The following is a 19,377-nucleotide window of genomic DNA, read 5'->3' as shown; positions in this document are numbered from 1 at the left end:
TATTATACGCCAGACCCTGGCAGAGACGCGCCTCCAGGAACAAGGGCCGAGGGAAAGGCAGACACAGGTTCGGCACAGGTGCCAGGGACTCCTGGGGAGGGACCCTCGGGGCTCACGGGGCAGAGTCTCGGAGCCCGGCCGTGAAGGCAGGCATGCCACACGGTGCCATCGTGTGAGCAGCCATCCTGACCCGTTGTGCTGGCCGGGTGACCTCGGCTCCGGGGAGTGCAGCCTGCTTGGGGCCCCAAAGCCAGGACTGATGCCCGGTGAGGTGCAGGGGAGGGTCCGGAAGACCCTGCGGCCCCGGCCTGGGCTGTCCTGCCTGTGCGGGTACCAGCCTGACCAGCCTGACCATCGGCCAGCAGGGCCACCTCATACTTATGGAGCCTTCAAACCAGGAGGGAACCCTCTCAACCACACGGGAGGCCCCGAGGCAGGACCGCTGCTGGCGAAGCTCAGGGACGCCGGGCCCTGCTGGATGGCTGACTGCCTGAGACCCCCAGGGACCGGAAACCCAGGGGGCCCCCCATAAGGAGGGCACGCCCGACGGAGGCGGTGAGAGGCATAGGGCCGCTGGAGGCCGCCGGGCGGTGTAGTCAGGAGGAGACGCTGGGGCTGTGGGCTTCAAACGGGGGAGGGGGGCACCAGCCTGGAGAAGGGGTGAGGCCTGGGGGCCCATGGGAGCAGGGAGGCCCCAGCCAGGAGCGGGACAGAGGGACCTGCCGGGAGGACACAGTTGGTGCCTCCCCCGGCACGGAGCCGGGCTGCGATACGGCAAATCGATGTTGGGTCGTTGAGATGACCAAAGGCTAATCCTCACAGATACTTGGTCTTCGTCCACGGTGCCTGGCTCGCAGCTCCCGAACCCTTGGGGCGCCCAAGAACAACAGAAGCTTCTTTCGTTACGGGAGCTGGTCCCTGTCTTCAGTCCCACGAGGGTGAAGAGGGTGTCTTGTTCTGTGTAGCAGCTGGGTGACGCGCTAGAGGGAGGCTCCAGCAAGGCCCTAAGGGTGGGGGCTGGGTGCCCAGGAGGACCGTTGGAAGGTTCAGTCCTGCCCCCTGACCTCCGGGGAGGGGAGGGGGCTGCAGATGGGCTCAATCGCCAAAGGCCGATGATGTCATCAGTCAGGCTGGTGCAATGAAGCCTCCGTTAAGAGGAGGGGTTCCGAGAGCCTCCGGGCCGGCGAACACGTGGAGATTTGGGCAGGGGAGGGACCCTCAGAGAGTGTGGAGGTTCCACGCCGCGCCCCCACGCCGGACCCTGCGCATCTCTTCCGCCTGGCCGTTCCCGATTATATTCTTTTATAATTAATGGACGATCCAGCGACGGATCCCCAAGGAGGGGGGCGTGGGAGCCTCCAGTTTATAGCCCATCGGTCAGAAGCACAGGTGATAACCTGGTTGGGAGACTGGCCGCTGAAGGGGGGGGTCTTCTGGGAGTGGGCCGACTCCAGGTGGACAGGGCGGGATTTGCATTGAGTCATAGGACACCCAGCTGGTGCCCGAGACTGACACACGCCCGGGAATTTGATGATCCTGGCCCTTATGTGGGCCAAGAAACGCCCTGTCCCCTTCCGGAACGTTCTCCATTTCCTGTGGTTCCTCATGGGCTTCAGGGGAGGAGGCAGGCTTGCAAGCAAGCAAGCCAGCCTCCTCCGGTGTCACTGTGCCACCTCGGGCCTGCGTACAGGGCGTGTCCGCGGTAGGTGGTAGGCACACGGCTCGCAGTTCTGGGCTTTGGAGGCCAGCGCAGGCTAGAGCCGAACCAGGTCGTGGGGTGACCGCCGTGTCTGCTTCTACAAAGCAGCTCAAAAAGCAACAGAATATAAATAAAGAAAAAGTCGAAAGGTCGATGGCTTCTCAGTCCCCCCAACCAGCCCCTCTACACCCTCTTCTCCACTCTGTCCTTCCCCCCCGGCTCTCATGCTCCCCAGGGTCACCTAGGGCTGGTTCATGGGTATCTCTCTGCCCAGAACCCTGCTTCTGGGGACCCAGGGTGAGACATAGTCCCCTCCTCCCGCCAGAAGCCTTCTGAACCCCATCCCCCACCCCCACCGCTCCTGCCCTTGGGGGAGCCCTTCTGTGCAGATGGGGTGACAGAGGGTCAGGCTCCCTTCATGCAGGTGGTGAGGGGCTTCTGAGGGCCAGCGGCTTAGCCACGCGACCACCAGACCTTTTCGCTTGAAATGCCCCTCGCACTTGAAATGCCTCTCAGGGAGGCTCTCTGACCCCTCCTTCCAAACGGCAGTCCCCTCCCACCTCCTGTTACCTCCCCACACTCGTCTCCAAGAGCATCTGATGTTCGTCACTTGTCGACTTGGGGGACGATAACCACGGAGGCAAAGGATTTGTCGGTTTAGTGCTTTTGTCTGTGTCCTCAACCCCTGGAAAGATGCTGGACGCACGGTCGTTCCCGGCAAATATGGGTGGAACGAATGAGTGAGAGTGCGTGAGTGAGTGAGTGCACACACAGCCTCTCTCCTGCCTCCGACCCAGCCCGAAGTCCCCTCCAAGCTCACCCCATCCTTCCCCCGTAGCCCGGGGTGTCCACGGCTCTCTGAAAAAAGCCCCATCGCCCCAGCCCAGCCTGGAAAACTCAGCACGTGAGTGGACACACGTGTGAAACTAGAAGACGCATGTTCCCACACACCGATCAGAATGGCCCAAGTCCGGAATACCGACAACACTAAATGTCGCCCGAGATGCGGACTGGCAGGAACCCTCTCGCTGCCGCTGGGAAATGCAGGAGGACGGGGCGGCCGCCCTGGAAGCAGGCTGTGGTTTGTCTTCATGGTGATGGAGCCATGAAAAGACAGAGAGGACCCTTAAGTGGATCTTAAGGGCAAGCGGCCAACCTGAAAGGACAGCATGCTGTAGGATTCCAACACTGTGACGCTCTGAAAAAGGCAAAACGCTGGAAAGTGTAAAAAAAGATCGGTGGTTGCCAGGGGGTTGCAGAGCACAGAGGATTCGGGCCATGAAACTACTCCGTATGACCCTGTCCTGGTGGATGCTTGTCCTTATACATTCGTCTAAACCCACAGAATGTACAACATCAGGAAGGAATCCTAATGGCAATGGTGGGCTTCAGTTAATAATAAGGTATCAGTATGGCTCTGTCACTTGTAACAAGTGTCCCAGCTCATGCAGCGTGTTAATGAAAGGGGCGATCCGTGGGGGAGCGGAGGGGCACATACTAGAATTTCTGGGTATTTTCTGCAAACCTGGAATTGCTCTAAAAAATAGTGTCTGTTAAAAACAAAACAAGACAAAGTTATCAGCGTTTCAAATTTAACTGGGCATGTTCCATTTTATGTGGCAGCCCCACCCCAGGGAAGGCACGTGGCCAGTGATGGGGTAGGTCTGATGACACCAGGGAGGGAGGAAAGGGGAAGGTGCACGCAGGTGCCCCAGGCTGCAAGACCAGCCTCTGCGCCCAGAAATCCCAGGCCTGATGGGGAGGAATCCCACTGGCAGACAATCGGAGAGACGGGACGGAGTGTTGAGGGCTCTGCACCATGGGGACCGCAGCCCTGCCCCCACCCTCCTCCACGACCCTCAGCGACCTGCTCAGATGTGATCCCTCTCCTTGGAGCAGCAGGTGGCCCCCTCCAACCCATCAGAGTCGGCCAACTGCCCTCCCCCGTCAGCCACACACACCGTGGGCCCGCCTTCCAGCCACATCTCTGAGGGCACGTCCCACCCAACATCACGCCTTGAAGTTCAAACACGACCAGAGGCGGCGCTGACCAGAAGTCTCCTGGCCCCGAGACCCCCATTCTCCAGCTCCATCCCCCTCCCTGCCACCCAGCATGCCCCCTCCCCACTGACTTCTTCCTACAGAGGGCCTGGAGCCCTGTCCTTCTCTGTGCCTCCCCAGAAGGCAGGACTGTCTCGGCTAATGTCCCTAGCGGCCACTCACCGTTAGTACCTTCCTCCTAGGTGAACCCACTTACGCCAAACACACGGGCAAGGAGGGCACCCCAGCCGCTCTCCGTGACCCAGGCCCTCCTCTCCGAAGCCTGGGACAGCCAGCAGGGCCAGCCTCCTTGCTGCCTGAACCGTGGTCACCCTGGAGGCAAGGCTCTTCTGCTACTTCCTGGGGGTCCCTTCTCTCCCCCACAGATTGCTGACACTTCCCTCTTGCCCTCCCGGCTCTGAGGCTCTGAGGAGTATTGAAGTTGCTGTTGGTGCAAAGAGAACAGGCCGCTCAGGTGGGGGAGAGGCAGCTAAAGGGCTTGACGAATGGCCAAAAGCCGTGGGGCATAGGAAACCGGGGAAGAGTGGGGCCTGGGGGCTGGAGGAGGGAGGCTGCAGCCTGGTCCCCCCCCATAGGTCTGCATGCTGTTGGTGGGGAGGGGGCAGTGGGTCCCACATGTGCCCTACGGAGTCGGGGATCCCCTGGATGAGGGCTGTGTGGGAAGCCGTAAGGGGGAAGGGGCCACAGGAGGTGGGGAGAGCAGCCTGGTGCTGGCCAGAAGGGCTGTGAGGGGGCTTGGAGCTTGAGATCTGGGAGGGGACAAAGCCACCGCAGCCAGATGGAGATAGGGGCCTTAGACAAGGGCCACCCACCCGCCCCTTCCCCCATCTCCGACCTTAGCTGGCTGGCCATGGCCTACAGTTGCATGTGGGGTAGTGCGGGGTGCAGAGGGGTGTGGAGGGGGGGACTCGTGGGACTAAGGGCGTGCTGTAGGCCATGGGTAGGGTGAGAGAGGATTGGGGCAAGATGCGTTCTGGATACTTGGAGGGTGTGCGGGACTTGGGAGGGACCCAGGGACATGAGGGATTCTGGGCTCTTACAGGGTGTGCAGGACAAGGAGTTCAGGCCGAGTAGGGTCCAGGTGAATGGGTCAGGAGCAGTGGGGTAGGGACGTGGGTCCGGGCTGGTGAGACAGGAAGCTGGGGCAGAGCGAGTCAGGTGCCGTGAGTGGTGCGGATGCGGTGGGGTAGGAGTACAGGTGAGGGGCGGTGGGCCACACAGTGGGCAGGACAGTGGGCGTGGTGAGACAGTGGGCGGAGCGATGGGGCAGGTGAATGGGGATGGGCGACGGGTGTACGGGGCGGGGTGTCGGGGGCAGGTGTGAGGGGCGGGGCGGTGGGCGGGACCGTCGGGGGCGGGGCAGTGGGTGTGGCTGTGGGCGGGGTTGCACGGGGGGCGGGGGCGGCGGGCAGGTGGGCGGGGCGGGGCGGGGGCGGGGCGAGGGGCGGGGCGCCGCGCGCCCTCCCGGAAGCCAGGGGGCGCTGTGGCGGGTCCACGCGGGCGGTGCGTGCTCCTCCTTCCGCCCGCGGCCCGGAAGCCGGCGATGGCGCGGAATGTGCTGTGAGCGGCCGGGGGCCGGGGGCCCGGGGCGCGGGCCTTGGCGGGGTGGGGGGCGGGGTGCAGGACAGGGGGCTGCGGACGCGGCGCGGACCACGGGCGCCCGCCCGGGAGGGTCACCGCCGCCCGTGCCGCCGGGGCGAGGACACTGTGCGGGTGTCCGCCGGGACCCCCGCGGCCCGCCCCCCACGCTAGAGGCTGACGCCCCGTGTCCCCTGCGAGCGGCGCCGGCCCCGGGATGAACGGGTGGCGCACGCACTCGCGCGCGGCCGCCGCGGGTGGACCTGCGGGCCTGTGGCGGGGCCGGGGCGCCCCGGCAGGTGCAGCGGGGCCGAGGGGCCGGCGCGGACGTGGGGAGCAGCCAGGGCCGCGGGTCGGGAGGAGAGCCGGCGGGACCTGCGGGGAGGGTGGGGTCACGGGTGAGTCACCCTCGGGGCCACGGGGAGGTAGGGCAGGTGGCAGCGAGCCAGAGCGCCGTGCTGGGAGCAGAAGTTGGGAGTTCCGCTGGAGACGCGCTTGTGGGATCCGCGGGAGAGCCGGGCAGGGGGCGGGGCGGGCGCGCAGGGGTGCCGTCCCCTCCCACCAGGCCGGGAGAGCCCCGTTCTGGAGCCCCGAGGGAGGGTGTTCAGCAGTGCTGGTTGTTCCGGGGCCGGAAGGTTCCAGCGTCAGGCAGGCCCTTGGGACTCATCCTGACGCTCAGCGTCGGGGAGGACAGGGGGGTTCTGAGGCCATCCCCGCCCGGGGGAGACTCGCTCCCTGCCCGGCTCAGGCCTCTAACCTCCGACCCTCACACTGGGCCTCCCCCCACCCCCAAACGCAGGGACCCGGAGAGGTGGAGGGTCTGTTGACAGTTACCCAGAGGGCCTGACTTTGCCCCCCTGCAGTGCCGCCGTTGGTCACCAGGGGGAATAAGTGAGCCCCTTGGGTAGCCAGCCATTGGCCCAAACTCCGGTGGAGGGTAAAACAAGGCAGGCCTCTTGTTCCCTGAGGCCTTGCAGCCTCCAGAAACTGCCCTTACCCCCCTCTCACCACGGAGGTTGTGCCGGGCAGCTGCCGCTCTGACTTGGTCACCGGCAGCTCTCAGGTAGATGGCGCTCAGCTCTGGGGCTCACCAGGGCCTCCGAACCCCTGGCTGTCCTCATTCTGCCCGCTATAGGATTGGCCTCGACCGGCCTCCTTTCACACTACAGGTGGTGCTCCAAGATCGGGGGCCGTGTGCAGCGCCGCAGCTTGGTCACCGGGGGTCCCAGTGAGACCCTTGATGGCACCCCATGTCCCTGTGTGCCCACCCTCCCCCAGGCCTGGCCTCTGGCCTCCCTGCAGACTGGACCTCAGACACCCTCCTCACCCGCCTGCGCTGCCTGTGCAGGCCCAGAGCACATGTGGGGTTGGCAGTGTCAGTGGGCCGGGGCTGTGGGTGGTGGCATCGCCTGTCCAGCTGTGCCCACCTGCTTTGGGAGTCCTCAGGGTGGGGACTGTGATGCTCTCCCACCCATACGGTGTGCGGGTGCCCACGCCCCTGCTGCGGGGAAAGCCAGGGTTCGTAGGGAGCACCGCCACGCTGGGCTGCGTGCTGGTGGGACCGTCACCTTGAACAGGCGTGTCTCCAAGCCTGGCCACCAGCGTGTGGGGGGGGCCGCGGTGGGCGTGCTCTCTGCTGGCCGGTTCCTTGAGTCTCCCATGGGCCCTTTGCAGGGGCTGGCCCTGAGGGTCTGCAGCCCACGCTACTCTGACTGGATGGGCACCAGGGGTCTCGGGGCCCACACCGGGCAGAGCCATGCCATCAGCACAGGGGGCCGTGGGGTGCTGGCCTATGGAGAGCTGCCCCCCTTTGCTTCCCACTCCTGTGGCTATGGGTGAACAGATGGGGGTGTGCCGGGGCAGCCCTGGGGTCGCGCATTCTGAGTGTTTGATGCAGACGAATGTCTCCCTCTCAGGTACCCTCTCTACCAGCTGGGCAACCCCCAGCTCCGTGTCTTCCGAACAAACTTCTTCATTCGGCTGGTGCGGCCCGGCACGGCCCAGCCCGAGGACACCGTGCAGTTCCGGATCCCCATGGAGTAAGCCCCCGAGTTCGGGCTGGGGAGCGCCCCCGAGGGGCTGGCCGACCTGCTGGTGTCACAGAGCCCGGCTCATAGGTGTGGCTTCCCCTTGTTCTCTCCGAGCTGCTCTGCAAATGTGGCCCAGGTCCTGGCGTTTGCAGAGCCTTCCTGCTGTTTGCAGAGCCTGGGGTGAGGCCCGGCTGCCCCCCCACAGGGAAGCCTAGTTGAGGGCCTGACACTTCTTTTCCTGCATTGAGCTCAGTGCTTTTCCCAGCAGGTGGGCCCATCCTCTTGGAGCTCCTTACCATGGCTTCCCAAAACCTAGTTCTCAAGGTGGTTCCTTCACAGAGGCCCTGGCCGCTGGAGGGACGCAGCGTCCTGTCACCCAAGCTGCAGGGCACTCTCTGGAGTCTCGACGTGACTGTCCCCGCGCATGGGCCTGGGCTTGGCCTGAGCGTCAGCTCTTAGAGGCCAGGTGTGGCCAAGGATGAGGTTTATGATGCCGCGTCAGGTGCAAAGGTTGGGGGCCTGAGCTACCGACGCCTTGGCTGCCGTTTCCAGGAAAGGACCTTGCAGTGGGGAGGCAGCTGTGCAAGGGACTGGCCATGGTGGGCCGGGCTCCTGGCCGCCCAGGCGTGCCCCCGGATCGGCCCTTCCCTCCGGAGAGCTCTGCTTGGGGGTCTGGCCCCTAGTGAGCGCAAATGGTGGCTGCAGCTGCCCAGTCCCCCCGTGTCCCCCCACCGATGTGTGGAGGGCAGGACAGCGCCAGCGGGGCTGGTGGCCGCATCGACCGTGGCTCACGCCCCACCGGCCAGCTGCCGTTTATCTCGGCCCGGCTGAGTCTCGCTTTTCTTCTCTGCCCAGGATGACCAGGGTGGACGTCAGGAATTACCTCGAGCGCATCTACAACGTGCCCGTGGCCGCCGTGCGGACGAGGGTGCAGCACGGTGCGTGCCGGGCCCCTGCCGCCCTGCCGGGGGGTGGGCTCCCCTCATCGCAGCCGCTCCGGGGGTCTGCTTCCTGGCACGTGAGGGAACTGAGGCACTCAGGGTGAAGCAGCCTCCCGGGCCCTCGCTGCCCACAGGGCAGAGCTGGGACGGGACCCGGGCGGGCCGGCCCCGCTCCTGCTCCCGCCCTGCCCAGGCCGCGCAGCCCGCTTCCCCTCTGCCTCGGGAGCCGGTCAGCAAAGTGCTTTCCTCTTTGTTCCCTTAACCTCCGTCCCCCCACCCGGCAGCCTCCTGCGTGAGGGGAGGCAGCCCACGGGGGTCGCGGTGCTGACACGTGGGAAATAGGGGTTTCTGGAGTTGCTCAGACACGTTTGCGTTTTCACCAGCAGAGCCTGGCGGTGCTCACCGCCCCGAGCATACTTGGTAAATGTGAACCGGTCACCGTTCGGGCGTGACCTGCTGTAACCTGTGGGAGACCAACCAATTCTTCCACGTTTGCCTCTTTCTAGAAAGTGGGTTCCTGGATTAGTTGCACTGGAGATCTCGTGCTTGGAGTAAAGTGTTCCCCCCTCCCCCGCGACAGGTTCCAACAGGAAGAGGGATTACAGAAACGTCAGGATGAAGAAACCAGACTACAAGGTGGCCTATGTGCAGCTGGTGAGTGGGCTTCGGGCAGAGTCCCAAGTCATGGGCGTGACTTATCACGACCGTGACCTTGGTGCGGGGGACGTGTTTGTGCAGCAGCCCCCGCCTGGGGCCCTGCGAGGCAGGATTTCCAGGCCCGCGGCGCACGGGGCCGAGCCTGCGCTTAGTTCTAACCCCCGGCGAATCCCCAGGCTGAGCTGGTGATCCGAGCACATTCAGCTGATGGGAGGGGACCGCGCAGGGCATTTCGGAACTTCTCAGGGGCCAGCTGTGTCGCGCCCTTGGACTTTGAACGTGCTGTGGCCGCAGGCGGGTCCACTCAGGTCCAGGGGGTTCGGGCTCAGGCAGAAACCAGGGCTCTCCGAGCACCGAAGGGCCTCCTGCCGCGGATGGACGGCCTGGCCTGGCCTCCGACAGGCCTCAGGCTGGGAGGCAGTTACGGCCCTGGGCGGGGGGTGGGGGGCAGCCGCCTCCAAGCCTGGGTGGGTTCACCGCGCCCCGGGGCCCTGGCTGAGCCCCCTCCCCTCTGGACTGGGTTGTGGGGCACCGGCACTTTCTGCCCCGTCCTCTGGATCGTGTGCTGCCTGGCCGGGGGCTCGGGAAGAGGGTCCAGGACCCCGTCACAGCTTTTGCCGGCCAGAGACCAGAGCCATGGCGAGCGAAAGCCGGCTTCCCAGCCCCCTGCTCAGGCCCTTCCGTCCAGCGTGAGGTGACCCCGCTGGAGCCTCCTCGGACGAGCCCTCCAGGACCCCCAGCAGGGCCTCCCCTTGGTCTCCGTGAGGACCTGCCAGCGAGGGCCCTCCTTGCAGGGTCCGTTGGCTGCCCCCCACCCCCCGCTGTTGGCAACACGCGGCGGGGAGCCGGGGGCAGGGGCTTCCTCCTTGTCCGGAGCTCACGGCGGGAGGCGGCCGGCCGTGGCCGCTAGATGGCAGTAGCGCTATTGCAAACCCCCTGGGCCCGTGGCCCCGTTTTAGGCGCTAGGAGGCCGTTGCTTGCAGGACGGGGTGAGCACGGCACCTTTTCTGACTGCAGTTGCTGTTTCAAACAGGGGCCCCCGTAATTATTTGGCCTAACGTTTGCCGTGCACAAAACCAGCCTATCCAGGTGGAGAGAGCGGCCGTTGGCCTTATAAAGGCGCCTGTGTCCCGTGTGTGAAATCGGGCCATCTGTCTCTGTCACGGCGTGCGGGCCGACACCCGTGTGCCGGCATTCGCCACCAGGGCTCCAGCAGGCCAGCTACGGTTACAAGCGGCTCCTGAGTCACCCGAGCCCCCGCATTCTTCCCCGGGCCCCACCTCGCTCAGCGGAGCCTGCTTAGATCTGGTGCGCGCAGCTGCCGCTGGACGTGCCTTTCTTCCTCTGTGAAATCGGGCAGCACAACTGGGGACAGAGTCCCTGCTGGGCATGGTTCCTGCCGGCCCAGAGTGGCATTTGTGACGGACCCCCGCCCCCCAGCCTGGAAACCGGCAGGAAGCTCGGGCCCTTCCCCTCCGAAAGGGTCCCTTCTCTGCCCCCACCCCCGTGCCGAGCCCGACCGCTCCCCGTGTGTCCCCGTGGGCCCCGCTCTGGGGCTTTCAAAAACAGAGCGAATTGCAAAGCGCACGAGGGTCAATCACGAACACAAATTAAGTTTCCGAATCTATTTTGAGTTGACTGCTGCGGAAAAGCCCGTCCGGCGGGGTGGGGGCCCCACGTTTCCCCCGACGCCCTGATAAACATCTCTGTGGCCCTGTGGCCCACGCAGCCAGGGGAACGTCACCCTGCACGCGGAAGCCTGCCGTTCCCACCGCAGTCGCTGGCCGGCGGGAGCCCGTGGGGGACGGCCGGTGGCCCGAGGGGCGCTTGGGACTGACAGTCTCCTGTCCCGGTCCTTTCTGCCGCCGAGCAGCTCACACTCTCCCCTTCGCAGGCAGCGAGGGCTTACTTTTGGAAGTACAAGGCGAATTTCCCTCCAGAGGGGCGCCCCGGGGGGCCCAGTCGGCACCCACAAGTGGCCGTTGCCTCGGATAAGAGAGGGAGAATTTCTCGCGGCAGCTCCCTCCGTTTTTTCCCGAGCTGTTGCAAATTGCCATCTTTGTATTTATATTTTAAAATGTCATTTTGGGTTTTCCCCCACCTCAGAAAGCTAGCAAAATCACCTCGATATATTACACATAAACCCCCGTTCTGGGCAGTCAGCCCTGCATGTAAACTATTGCCCTTTGGTATTTTAAAAAAGAAAAAAAAGCAGTTTTGAGCTGTGTAAGCTAATCCTGCAGCAGGCTGGCTACCGCGTGCACACAGCCCTGCTTTCTTACTGGGGCCTGCGCCCCACGCCGTGTGATCAGAATTCATAAACCTCCTCTTCTCGGGGTGGGGGTGGGCTGTTTCAGATCATACTTGGCCGCCTGCCCAAAGCCAAATTTCTTTACAAAACAAGGGTCTCCAACAACCAGCGCGCTTTACTGATTTTACTTATTAAAATTTTCCAGATACGGAGGCCGCCCTGCATCCTTCTTCGCCCGTCTGGAAGCAGACGGCGCTGCCCTGGCGCGTCCCCTCCTGCGCCCCCGATCTGGGGAGCTGCTCCGGGGTATTTAGCAAATTGAAACAGCACCTCACGGTTGCCCGGGTCCCCGGGGAGCGGGCAGAGCGCCCGCCTCCGCACCAGCGGGCCCGGCCGGTGCCCCCGCACACATGCTCGGGGGTCTGGGTTGGGGCTTGGCCGACACTGGCACAGTCTGAACTTTTAGTGAAAGACGTAAAACCAGTTAATTTGCAAAGCCGGTCTTGATTTATAGACTGCTGCATATGTACATTTCTTTGTACGTTACACGCGTCTCATTTGCCAAGCTCCGAGCCGGGAGGAGGGGTAGTCTTTAATGTGGGTAAAGGCCTTTAGGTATTTTGGATGGAAAAAGTTTCAGTGTGGCACCAGACGCTGTTTGTGCCGGGTTTTCCTGCCCCTCGCTCCTGCCCCCCAGTCCGGCCGGGCTGCCCCCCGCGCCCGGTGAATGGGCGCTTTGCTGGGCTGCTTTTAATGAGGCTCTAGCCAATGCAGACACCAGGCCTCGGAGAGATAATGTCGATGAAAAGGGGCATTGTCCGGGGTAATGGCTTCCCGCTGTTAGATAAAAGCCAGCAGCAGGCCGAGATGTTTATTTTCCAGGCGAGGACCTTCGCCCCCGAGACGCTGGCCGCGTGTCCCAGCCGCGGGCTCCGCGCAGGAGGGCCCCGGTGTCCCTGTCCTCGGCGCGGTGCTGGAGGCCTTGCCTTTTCTCCGTAGGCGCACGGACAGACCTTCACGTTCCCCGATCTGTTTCCCGAGCAAAAGCAGAGCCCTGACGGCAGCCCTAGCGACGAAGACATCCAGGACAGGCTCCTGGATGAGCAGCGGCGGAGGCAGAGCCGGGACCCGCGGCGTGGTGGTGTCCCCGGCTGGTTCGGCCTGTGACGGCCCCAATAAAGTCCTGCGTGTGGAGTAAAGACCCCCGACTCCGTTCTCCTCTGTACCCGGTGTCCCTGTGCAGGGCTGCACCCCACGGGCACACACGGGCGCCTGGCTGCACGGATGGAGCAGGGCCTGGGTGATGGCGTGACCCGTTCTGGTCCCCCCAGTTAAGGAGGGGACCCCATTGCAGCCGGGGGTCGGGGCGGGGAGCCCTCCTGCTGAGGGTCCCGGGCGAACCCAGCTGGGGCCATCGGCACGAGCGTGTCTGCGTGGGTTTTGTGCAGACAGGTTGGGCCTGGGGATTTGGGAGCAAGCCAGAAATCATTGGGGGGCCACGTCACCCCCTGGGTCCCCGTCCTCGAGTGCTGCCCTCCTGCGCTCCCCTCTTCTGGGGGCCTCGTGAGGGCAGGTGGAAGTGAGGACTGGCTCAGCAACATCCCCCCGCCCAGAGGGACACCCAGACGGGGGACGGCTGCATCACGTGGGCCTCGCAGCTCCCTCCACTTGGAGGGTGAAGGTCCGGGCAAACGCCGCCCTTCAGCATTGATTTAAAGTGATGGGGAAGGTCCGGAAGGCGACCGGAGAGCAGAGTCAACGGTATTCTCCTTAGAGAAATAATTCATGGGGCCCCATGGCCCTGAGGACCCCAACTCAAGGCTGGGAGAGGAATCCCATCCTTCATCCAAGCAGGTCCAGCGCCGGCCACCCTGCATAACCCGGCACGGCCCCCCCCGTCACCGCCCCGCTCTTCGGCCTCACCGAGACCCCAGTGTCCCCTACCCCCCCTGCAGCCTGAGCGTCTTTCTGCAGGGAGGAGGAAGGGGCTGGCGAGCAGAGCAGCAGCGTCCCCGGTCTCCCCAGCACCCCTGGGGCCGGCAGAGCCTGCTCCCTGCCTAGGGAGGAGGGAGGAGGGAGGAGGGAAGGCTGGATGGGGGGGGGGCAGCAGTGGGGGCTGCCTTCAGATCCTCAGGAATCCAGGAAGCGGGGCCTGCAGCTTGGGAGGGGCTGCTCGAGGGGGGGCCGCTCCACCCCCACCCCCAGGCGGGCTTGAGGAGCTGGCTGGACACCCCTTCCGCTCTGCGGCTCCCGGCTGGGGGCTGGGGAGGGACAGCCCTTGCACGGTCGCCTCTGCCCCCAAGATAACCGCCCCAAGGTCGTCTTCGCCGCGACGCAGCGTCCTTCGTCCCTGCACAGCTGGGAGACACGGTCCAGGTTTCCGCGTGGGGACCAGAGGAGGGTCTCCCACATGGGGAACGACCCCAGTGGGCCCCCCAGCCTTGGCTGGACACCTCACGTGGGGCTGGGAAGCCGACCTAAAGGGCCTGGGTGTCCCTTCCCGTGTGGACGGTCCTTCTGGGAGCACCCAGGGCGCCAGCTCCCGGGGGAAGTAAATGGACAGAGGGAGAGAGTGACAGCCCCCAGTAACCCCCCCCCCCCCCCACCCAAGTCTCCCGTCTCCTGAGATGTCCATTTGTCGCCATGTGGGAGGTCTGTTTACTTTGTGAGAAGCAATGAGAGATCCCGGTGACGCCAGGTTACAGCAGGCCCAGGCCGCCGGGGAAGGGCTGAGGGGGCCGGGAAGGGCCCTTGGGACCGAGCGGGGGCTCTGCTTAATTCCCACAGCCCGCAGCAGGCGGGCCCCAGGCCCACAGGGACACATCCCAGGACCCCCCCCCCCCCCCCCCCCCCCCCCCCACCCCCACCCCAGAAGTTCCAGGTGAGGCCCAGCCACCCAGGGCTGCCGGGAAGGAGCAGAAACCCATCTGGCCACGGTCTCTCCGGCAGCGGCTGGTTTTCCTCTTCGAGGGCCGGCCGAGCCCTCCCTGGGGCTGCATCACGAAGCCAGGGCTGGAGTAACTGACTACAGATGACAGCACGGACCCCCTCCTCACCCACCTGCCCGGCCAGACCCCGGTGCCGAGAAGGCACCCATACAGCCCTCCTGCAGCCTGGGGCCCCAGGTCACGTGGGCTCCCTGCTTCCCGGCCTGTGCGTGCGCCCCCTCCCCGGGAGCCCCCAGCCCCTCGCAGGGGACCCAGGCCCAGGGACACAGCACTGCCTCTCGTCCCCCACCCCCCAGGCCTCCTGGAAGGTTCCTCTGGAGTGACTGTGATCTTAGCATTCCCCTCCCGCCTCCTGGCTTTCGTGTGACCCTAAATTCTGCTAGTCTGTGCGTGCGGACGCGGGTACATGAGTGTAACTGGGGAACCGCCAAACCCAGAGAGTCCCCCGAGCCAGACGTGCCGGCCCTGCGTCCGGCCGTTGGAGTTCAGAGCTGGGTTAGGTCTGGGTGGGTCCCGGCGGGTGAGGTGCAGATGCTGAGCCGCGTGCCCCGGGGTCACCGTTCCCACTTTCCCGGGGCCTCCCTCCCGGCACTCAGGGCAGGACGAGCTGGGCACCACGTTCTGTATCTTCAAACAGCTTTATTGAGACATAGTCCACATACCCTACAACCCGCCCGTCACAAGCACGTCGTGAGGTGTCCCAGTGCAGAGCTGTGCATCTATCTCTGGTCGCCAGGTCTAAATCATGCCTGTGCCGTCGCCCCCGCCAACCCCAAGTCCACCCTCCGTGTCCGTGGGTTTGCCTGTTGTGGGCATGTCACGGGAAGGAGGCCCGGGCACCGCCCTCCGGGCCCATCCGTGCTGTGACGCGGGTCGGGGGCTCCCGCGGAGGTCTGGGTGCCTTTCTGCCGTGCGTGCACCGCGGAGTCTGCCCCGGCACCCGGGCCGCTCATGCCTCTGGGCCCATGGTTGTGTGCACACGTTTGTGTTGCTCCGGGCAGGACTGGGGACTTCTCCCGGGGTGTTTCACGGGAGGCGGGGGTGAGGGTGTCTCTCTGCCCCCGAAGGTCTGTGGCGGCTGCAGACTCCAGTGTCCGCACTTGCTGAGGCCTGGACGGCCGGGGCCGGGGGCTCCCGGGGCTCCAGCAGGCCGGCAGCGGGAGGGGGTTGCAGCCCCGGGGACCCCAGGCCTTGCCTTACTCCTCCCCTCAAGGCCACTCCCGGGGCCTCCCTCCCCTCACACCCCTCCCAGGCCTCACCCTCAGGAATCCGTGTCTGTCCAGGTGTGGCTGCCGCGGAGTGTGGGCTGCTCCTTCCACATCCGGGGGCCCCGGGCCGAGCCCCGCTCGTCGTGCGTGCGTGTGCCTGTCCCACCTTTGCAACTGACTCTGTGTCCCTTCGGGGCAGAGAGCGAACCCTCCCCTGCACACCTCCCCACCGCCCCTGAGCCGAGCCTGGGCCCCCTCCACGGCAGCCCCGTCGCCACTGCCGGTGGGGACACCGGGACTGCTCCCCGCGTGGCCCTGGGAGACCCGTTCGGCATCTGCGTTTACTCCTTCCCGGCTGAGGTCACCCCAGCACCAACGCCCCAAATCACTTCATTATTTCTTGGTAAATAGGGCTTTTCCTAGTCGAAATCATCAGCATTGTTTTGTTGCCCCCACATCTGGCTTTGATTGGCCCCGGCCTCCTCGGAAGGATGCTGGAGCCCTGACGTTACCAAGAGGGAGGAGAGGCCGGCCTGCTTCCCTTCCCGCTCAAGGCCAGTCGGGGGAGGGGTGGGCGGGAGACCCCAGGCCTCTCCCTGCCTGGGCCTGGCTGTGCCCTCTCCGAGTGGGGTCCGCCTCCCCCCCACCATGGCTAGATGCTCACCCTCCCTGCACAGGGTCCCTGGCACAGGCCTTGGTGTCTCTCACACCCCAGGGACCAAGTGAGCATCCTTCCCTCCTTGAGGGACACAAGACAGGCAAGATCCCCAAGGCCCCCGGGGGCCCTTCTGCGGGAAACTCAGATGAAACTCAGAGGAGGTCCAGCCAGGAGGGGCCCCTGTCTGCCCGCCCCCGGCCAGGACAGGGGCCTACAGGTCAGAGGTGGGGCCAAGCCACCCTCACTCCTCAGGGCAACTTGAGGCTGGGAGATGGTTGCCCACGGCTTCCAGCAGGACACCCCCCCCCCCCATCCAAGCAAATCTTCCCTCCACAGAGTGCCACTCTCAGCCCCTGCGAGCGTCCCCGAGGTGATGTTCCCTACGATGCTGGGGCAAGCCCCCAAGCCGGTGACCTGGGCCTGGGTGATGCTCTGGCTGGCGACAGGCCTGGGGCAGCGGGGAGGGGAACCCCGGAAATCCTCCAGAGGGAGCTGGGGAGACCGCCGAGAGGGGCTGAGCCTCAGTGCCCCTGGGTGGGTGTTCCCGGGGCCCCCCGGCCCCCTCCCCTGGCCGCTGCAGGCCTCCACTCCCTGCCGTGGGGGAGGTGCCTCCCAGAAGCCTTTGCGGCGGGCCCGGGGCAGGGGTGACGCGCCCCCTTAAACAGAACAAGGTGCCGGCCTTTCATACCTTCCCTTTACGAAGTGTCGGGGGTTCCGGCGGCCCGAACAGCTGGATGTCCCTCCCAGGCTCTCCCTGGGACTTCACCGGCGGCCAGGGCCCTAAATAATTCTTATAAAAACCATGTCAGCCCCAAACTGTGTGATATCTGATTTGTAGCACTAATAAAACCCCACGTCTGCTGCCAGAGGGGGGGCCGTGTGAGCCCGGCGCTGCAGAGACCTTGTTTTCAGCCAGTGCGTGTGCACGTGTGTGCACGTGTGTGTGTGTGTGTGTGTGTGTGTGCACGTGCATGCACGCCTGTGTGAGTGAGTGAGGGGAGCCCTGGGGGAGGGTCCCAAGCTCCTGGGGCTCCTGCCTCGCTCCCGGGCTCCCCTGAGCCCCAGGGCGTGCCGGGTGGAGGGGCCTGCCTTATTCACCGCAGCTATGGCTGGTGTGGCCAGACATCCTGGCCAGACAGAGGCCGGCCCCTTCCCGCGGGACAGCCTTGGGGAGTGGGCCTGGACGCTGGGTGGCCAGGAGCTGCTGGCCAGTTCAGAGAAGGCAAGGGTGCCCCGAGGAGCACGCAGCCCCCAGCCGTGCCCAGAGAGCATCCCGCTCCCCCGGCCGAGCCGGCAAGGTCAGGTGCAGCCCCCGGCCCTCAAAGTTGGGGCCACATCCTGGGCTTCTCTCAACCTGGAACCAACCCTGAGTGACGATGACCGGGCTTCCTCTCTCCCACCAGGCCTGGGAGGTCCCAGGTGACCCTGGGCCCAGAGTACCACCGAGAACGTCCTCTTGTCCCCTGAGTGGAATGAGAGCTCGGAAGGAAGCACCCAGCTCAGGACCACCAGTGCGGGAGTCTGGGTGATGAGGCCCCCACAGGGCACGACGGGGGACCGCCGTGGGGGGTGGTCATTAAAGGCCAGATCGAAGGCCCCCAGAACACATGCCGGCTGGCTAGGGAAGCCAGCCAGGGCAGCGGCAAGGGGCGTGCTGGGGTCTGCCGTGAAGGCCCCGTGGGGCCCGGGGGGTGGTGGCCCAGGTGGCAGGGCAGCTGGGGACGTTCCTGCCCTTGTGGCCTTCCAAGAGCACCCTGCTTCCGAGGCCACAGCACCGACCGACGGCAGGCGATGGAGACCTTGGGTGCGAGGGGCCCATCGTGTTCAGGGGGTCACGTGGGGCGGCCCCGGGGGCGGGGGCTTCCTGTCGTTGCCACCTAGCTCCCGACGGCAGGCAGACAGACAACAGCCGCTCCCAGGCACATGGACAGCGTGCCGGGGCCCAGAGCAGGCTTGGGGGCTTGCAGGAGGGAGGCCTGCTGTAGGGCTGCTGGGGCCGGGCTCCTGGTCTCCACCTCGAGCCTGTGAGGCCTTTGGCTGTGGCCTCCTCTCTCTTTGCCTGAAACACGGGCCACCAAGGGGCCAGAGGGCTCTGCTCCCCGGACCCCCGGCCCCTGGCGTCAGGCCCTCCTCTCCACCCGGGTGTGCCCTGGCCTGGAGTGCCGGCCCGGGGCTCCGTCCCCGTGGCTGTCGGTCTCCACGCCCCGCCCACCGGGGTGGCTTGCCACATCCCGTGTCCCTGCTGGGCATGGCGTGCGGTCGGGGGTGAGCTCCCTCGCACGGCCACGGTGTGGCAGAGCTCACAAGGCTGGGGCTCACCAATGGTCATATTGTGGGCAGGCTCGTGGGGTGTCTAACCCCGCGTGAGATTGTCCAGGCTCAGGAGGCGGTGCCGGAAGCGGGCGCCACATACCCTACAGCGAACCCGCAGTCACTGCCCCGTGAGGCCCCAAATCACGCCATGTCCTTGCGAATGCCATTGGTCCTGCTGGCCGAGGACAGAAACCTCCCTTCGTGCTGGCCCCTGACCCTGGGGGAGCACAGGAGGCCCTGAGGTCGACCCGCCCCGAGCTGCTTGTGACTCCGGAGCCAGCCGGTTCACGAAGAATTCCGATGATTCCGTGCTCGCAGGGCGTCAGGGTCTGGCTCGGGCCTTGAGCAATCTCACCCTTAAGGACGGTCCCCGTGCCCCTGCCCCCAGTGCTGCCTCCTGTCTCCTGGCCGGGCCCTGGCATCCGCGGCGCCCCCTCCCTGCTCCGCTCCCCGGCTTTGGGGGACCACCCCGACCCCCTGCCCGATTTCAAGAGGCCGACGGACTAAATGAGGGCTTGATGCCGCTGCTGGGTTTTCTTCCATTTAAGGAAAACAAGCCGCAGTTACCTGATTCCTTTCCGTGCCCCCCTCAGCCCCCAGAGGGGGCACGTCCCTTGTCTCGGCCGGTGAACCTCCCCCTCCCACCCTTTCGTGCTCCTGGAGCCCCCACCGAGAGGTGTGTGAAGGAAGGGGTAGCCCAGCCACCTTGCCCAGCAGGGAAGGGACCCCGGCCCCCGCGAGGGTGCAGGCACGGCTGTGTCTTGTGGACACACGTACACAGAACTCCAGCACTGAGGTTCCGGGTCCCGTGTCCCCAGAGCCCTGACACCAGGACCTGGGACCCCCCCACACACACACACACACACGCACACACAACCAGGTCTCCCCTGCAACCCTGAACGACCTGGCACGTGACCGTGCTAAGCTTGCTCCCGTGTGCCCCCAGGACTGGGACCGGGCACCACACGTTCTAGAAGGTACCTCCTAAAAATAAAAAATAAAAAAACAGGCAAGGGGCCCTGCGGGGCCGGTC

General features: G+C 65.3%; 1 protein-coding gene across 1 annotated transcript; it reads left to right on the top strand.

Annotated features, from left to right (window-relative positions):
- Positions 1-5,239: 5,239 nt before the first annotated feature.
- Positions 5,240-12,418, top strand: MRPL23 (mitochondrial ribosomal protein L23). Its single transcript, XM_030331383.1, has 5 exons — positions 5,240-5,320; positions 7,255-7,377; positions 8,224-8,306; positions 8,890-8,963; positions 12,217-12,418. The coding sequence occupies exons 1-5, from the start codon at positions 5,304-5,306 to the stop codon at positions 12,382-12,384; spliced, it is 465 nt and encodes a 154-aa protein (XP_030187243.1). The 5' UTR covers positions 5,240-5,303; the 3' UTR covers positions 12,385-12,418.
- The last annotated feature ends 6,959 nt before the right edge of the window (positions 12,419-19,377 follow it).

The sequence above is a fragment of the Lynx canadensis genome, chromosome D1, assembly GCF_007474595.2.
Source record: "Lynx canadensis isolate LIC74 chromosome D1, mLynCan4.pri.v2, whole genome shotgun sequence".
Taxonomy (NCBI): Eukaryota; Metazoa; Chordata; class Mammalia; order Carnivora; family Felidae; genus Lynx; species Lynx canadensis.
This window is presented reverse-complemented; position numbering and strand designations above follow the sequence as displayed.